Source organism: Terrapene carolina, unplaced genomic scaffold, assembly GCF_002925995.2.
Source record: "Terrapene carolina triunguis isolate 2854851 unplaced genomic scaffold, T_m_triunguis-2.0 Scaffold69, whole genome shotgun sequence".
NCBI classification, from domain to species: Eukaryota; Metazoa; Chordata; order Testudines; family Emydidae; genus Terrapene; species Terrapene triunguis.
Window position 1 is genome coordinate 42187257 of NW_020664420.1, and position 4858 is coordinate 42192114.

Genomic DNA, 4858 nt, shown 5'->3' on the forward strand with positions numbered 1-4858 from the left:
TACAATTTCCCTAGCATGAAGCAGACTTATAGACTGTAATGCAAAAAGGCAATAAACTAAAAACATCACTATGAATAATTTGTACATGCTGTATTATTTTGTCTTTGTTTCCCCCTCAGTTCATTTCTGGAAAAGCCTGTAATTTACAAGTGCTGTCTAGCTCTAATTTTCGTTAGGACATTCCACATACAAAAATACAATTTCCAAATATAAGAAACTCCTTTACACAGCGATACACACATTTTGACCGACAAAATTAAACAGAGAAAGAGAGTACAAATGCTGAACGTCAGACATGGCACTGCTCTGGCACCTTTAGAATTTCTAACTGACTTTCTCTGAATAACAAACCACAAGACGTTTTCTCCACTGTCTTCGGGTGAGCACAGGTATTACTTTCAGGCAAGGTCACTGGGTCCTTTTGTTGTTCCGTGGGGAATTCTTTATAAGCATTTCAAAAGAAAAGAGTTACAAGAAGTTCCTCTTGGACAGTCGCAGAGCTTCCCAATTCTAGCTCCTTTCCTCACTGCACACTGCTCGCCAGCATCACACTGCAAATAGCAACAAACTCTTAGGCACAGGACAGAGCAAAGCAACCGACATGGTCAAGGTCTCAATTCCTGGTTATTTTTACAGCACCCGGAGGCGCTACATAAATTATTTACTTTCAGCTACTAAAACATTTATCTCAAAGTTCCTCATTTTTCTTTAGAATTGCTTCAGTTTCCATCTCAGCTGTTTCGAGATAGGGTGAGAAACGTGACATTTACAGCAACAATGTTAAAGACTGAATTTGCCAGCAGTGGGAGCCAAACTAAGGTATCTTATGCTGCAGAAATTAAACAGAAGAGTTACGAAAAGCTGATCAGCTCAATGAACTACAAAGGTATTTTCCCAGGAGAGAAGCAGCGCATTCACAGCCTGAGAAGAGGGCATAGATCCTGATCTCAGTAACACGGGTGTAAATCTGGAGTGTCTCTACGGAAGGCACTGGACTTACTCCAGATTTACACCCTTACGCCGGTGTATTTGAGATCCGTATCTCCCCCACTGTTATCTTTCAAGTATTTGTCTAATTCAGTGTCATGGTCTAGTCCAATGCTAAGGTGCTCCTGAGTTTTCAGTTAAATAGCCTCAGTTGAATTTATCCTGCTGTCCCAATCGCTGTAGTGGGGAGAGCCCATTTTTGGCCTGGGAAACATTTGACAGAACCTGAGGCTTGGCTCGGATCTGAAATCACTCACCATGGGGACTTGGCCGAACTTCTTCTCGTAAACTGGGATCCTTTTACTTTTCAGCTTCTCCAGGACCTCCTGCAGCGCCTCGATCTGCAAACACACAAACGTTCAGCCCACCGGGGCGCTGCCCTCCGCGGACACAGCGCCGGGAGCCCCAGCGCCGAGCACCTAGCGCCTTAAGGCAGGCGCCCCGCTCCGTTTCCCGGAGGGCTGTCGAGACACAGAGCTGGAGTGTCCAGCTCTCGGGCTATCTGGAGCCCAGATCCAGCGCTGCGGCTGCATGAAATACCCCCAGCTGCTCGGTACCTAGCGAGGGGTTCGGGGAGGATCCCAGCCTGGCCTCCCCCAGCCCTCGCCTCCCCGGGAGCCGTGCACATGGCTCGGCTGAGCTCCCCTGTGGGCGGGCACCTACCAGCTCTTTCTCGTGGGACGTGTCCTCCATGGTGGGGTAAAGGTCCAGGGCGCGAGGCTGCAGCTCCGGCTCCTCCTGGCCGCGGGCCCCGAGAAGCAGCACGAAGGTGGCGCTCAGGAGAGCGAGAAGCCGGGCGCTCTCCATGGTGCTGAAGCGCCGCGGAGCCGCCGGGCCCCTTCTTTATAGAGCGCGCGGGGGGGGGGGGGGGGGGGCACCTGTTGACAGAGCCCTTGCACCGCGCTACGTCAATGGCCCCCGCCCCGGGCTTAGGCGCTGGCAGCGGGATCCGGTGGAAGAGGCTCCTGGTGGCAGGCAGTGACCTCAGCCTCCAGCAGGGCAGGGAAAGGGGACGGGAGCTTAGGGCAAGCGAATGAGCAGCTGCCTTAAACAGCAACAAGCCGATGTGTGTGCGCCAAGGGGCTGATCCCCCCGAGCTACATGAGTTACCTCCTGACCCCTGGAGCCCCGGGGGAAAGCGGATCGGGGGTGGGGGAAGGGAATTGGAGGTTGGGTTTTTCCTCTGAAGGAAAATTCAGATTTTTCAAAATATTTGTCAAAGTCCGTGGGTGGCTAAAGCAGCAGGCCCGTGTTAACGGCTCGGGGTTCCTGCCCACTAGTAGAACTACCCATGAAAGCTCTCATGTAATAGTAATACATAAATGCTGCACAGAGCTTGTGTGTTGGTGCGGCTTTTATTCAAACACACTAGTCAAATACTAGTCAACACCTTACTCTTTGGTGAATTCCATCATTGTTTAGGGAATAGCTTATTCAACCAATCTTTCAAGTATCGACCTGCTTCAACAGTCAATGCTGTTGAAAGAATACATCAACATAAAGTTATGTTTTAATATGTTCCTTGTCCCTTACGCTAACTGCTCACCTCTAGTTTTAGTAATCTAATTTCTAAGATCACATTCCACATAGCGATAGATGAAACATTGAATAGCTGAGCAGCAAGGATAGGAGGAAATGGCAACTGATCAGAGTGAAAAACTAATGCAGCTCTTGAAGAGCTCTGTGTAAGCTCCAAAGCTTGTCTGTCTCACCAACAGAAGTTGGTCCAGTAAAATAAATTACCTCACCCACCTTCTCTCTAATATCCTGAAATGAATGGGGCTACAATAACACTGCAGAACACAATCCAATTTTATTGACAGGAACAGAGGCACAATGACAATGTCACTATTGGTGCCAATTTGAGACACTTAGGACCTGATTTTTCAGAGTACTTAGCATTTTATAACACTTATGTTCAAAGTCAACCCAGCTATTGTCTTAAATTGCAGCTGTGTGCATGCTCAGCATTTGTGCAAATCGGATCCCAAGGTCTTGAATTGAACAGCCATAAAACAAGGAACATGCAATCAGTGAAAAGTTTAGTTTAAGTGACTTGACTGTCCAGCATCACATAGCAACTCTGTGAGAGAGGCAGAGATGGAATCCAATTCTCCAGACCAGCATTCAACTGCCTTACCCATAAGACCATCCTTTCTCTTCTTGCAGCCCCTGCATCATTCACTACACACCTTCTAACTTCGGCAACAAAAGAGGCAGGGATCCTATAGCCAAATGCCTCCATCACTACTCAACTCTGATTCATCTCCAGAGCATGATCTATCAGCACACTGAATGAGACAGGGATCCTCTGGAAAAAATAGTATGTAATCATATAAAGGTTGTATCATAATGCATATATACAAGGGGGCCAAACTAAAGTTGCATGAGCAACCTTAATTCAAGCAATTCCTAACTTTTAATTGACTTTACAACCTTAATCTTTTAGTGTAGTTTTGTGTGTGAGATATTATTAGTGGCCAGAGGCTCCAGTCAGTCACAGGGGTCCATTTTTCTACAAGTCCCAAGATTGCCTAGGAAGACGTGTGTAGGGGCCTGGACTAGATGACCTAGCAAGGTCCCTTCCAGTCCTATGATTCTATGAGTCTATGTGCCCTGCCACAAGGAGCTCACACCAAGAAAAGAAGCAACATGGTACATGTGTGGTAGGGGAGAAGGCTACAATTTTAAAGGATATTTGCCTTTTTCTGTTTGTTTTTAATATATAAATAATTTCCTCTATCCCTGACTGCCTCTCAACACAGTCTTCATTAATTGGCTGACTTCTTGTAGGATCTGCAGCAGACATGAGGATCCAGAATATGGCTAGCACCTTGCCTATACCACTCCTGGGCGGGCATTCCCTGCACTAGCACATCAGCAGTTATAGCTTCTAAGAGGGTTTTGTGGGGTTGGGACATTGATTGTTGGTTGGAATGGGAAAGCTAAGGCCTGGTCTACACTACACGGTTAAGTCCACACAAGGCAGCTTATGTCAACCTAACTGTGGATGTGTCTACACTTAAATTTCACTCCTGATGACATAAATGCCCTGCTACACCAACACAATAACACCACCTCCCTGAATGGCATAGAGTTAAGGTCAAAGTAGTTAGCTCAACACAGTGTCAGTGTAGATACAGAGTTACTTAAATGGACTGCTACTGGCATGCAGGAGGTGTCCCACAATGCCCCCACCCTGGCCTCTCTGGTCACTGTTGGGAACTCTATTGCCCAGTGGCCAGGTGACCAGGGAACCACTCCTCCCCTTTAATGCCTTGCAAATTTTTGAAGTTTCTTTTCCTGATTTCCCAGCTTATGGAGCACACCTAGCAACTGCCCAGCTGACCATGCCAACTCCACGCTGAAGAAGCACTGCTACCTGTAGTACACAAGAGGTGTTGGATCTCCTCGGTCTGCGGGGAGAAGAGGCTGTGCAGGCACAGCTCCAATCCAGCCATAGAAATGTCAACATCTATGAGCAGATTGCTCAGAGCATGGAGGGGAAAGGCTACAAGAGGGACCAGCAGCAGTGCTGCTTAAAAGTCAAGGAGCTGCAGCAGGTGTACCAGAAGGAAAAGGAGACCAGCAATCAATCTGATGCAGAGCTGCAGACCTGCTGCGGAGACCTCACCACCACCCCTAACAACCCCATGGATACTTCGGAGGAGCTTGAGTCACAGGCCCTGCACCGTGAACAGGAAGGAGGAGGAGTATTGGGACAGGTGGCCTAGGGCATCCAGATGTGCAGTGAGCCAGGACATGTTTTTGACCCCACCGCAGCCCAGCCAGTCCCAACAGTCAGGGCCGGCTCCAGGCACCAAGCACCCAAGCTGGTGCTTGGGGCGGCACCTGGAGGGGGGCGGCGGCG

The 4858-nt window shown here is 48.5% G+C and overlaps 1 protein-coding gene across 1 annotated transcript; it reads right to left on the bottom strand.

Moving 5' to 3' along the window:
* Positions 1 to 443: 443 nt before the first annotated feature.
* On the bottom strand, positions 444 to 1794 carry CARTPT (CART prepropeptide). Its single transcript, XM_024215347.1, has 3 exons — positions 1651 to 1794; positions 1245 to 1328; positions 444 to 551 (listed from the first exon to the last, which is right to left on the bottom strand). The coding sequence occupies exons 1-3, from the start codon at positions 1792 to 1794 to the stop codon at positions 444 to 446; spliced, it is 336 nt and encodes a 111-aa protein (XP_024071115.1).
* Between the last annotated feature and the right edge of the window lie 3064 nt (positions 1795 to 4858).

Excerpts from the sequence above, each read along its gene's own strand:
- CARTPT (XM_024215347.1), bottom strand. The coding sequence starts at position 1,794 with ATGGAGAGCGCCCGGCTTCTCGCTCTCCTGAGCGCCACCTTCGTGCTG. Across the intron at positions 1,329-1,650 it reads CGTCCCACGAGAAAGAGCTG|ATCGAGGCGCTGCAGGAGGT; the intron begins GTAGGTGCCCGC and ends GTGTGTTTGCAG. Across the intron at positions 552-1,244 it reads AGTTCGGCCAAGTCCCCATG|TGTGATGCTGGCGAGCAGTG; the intron begins GTGAGTGATTTC and ends TGCTATTTGCAG.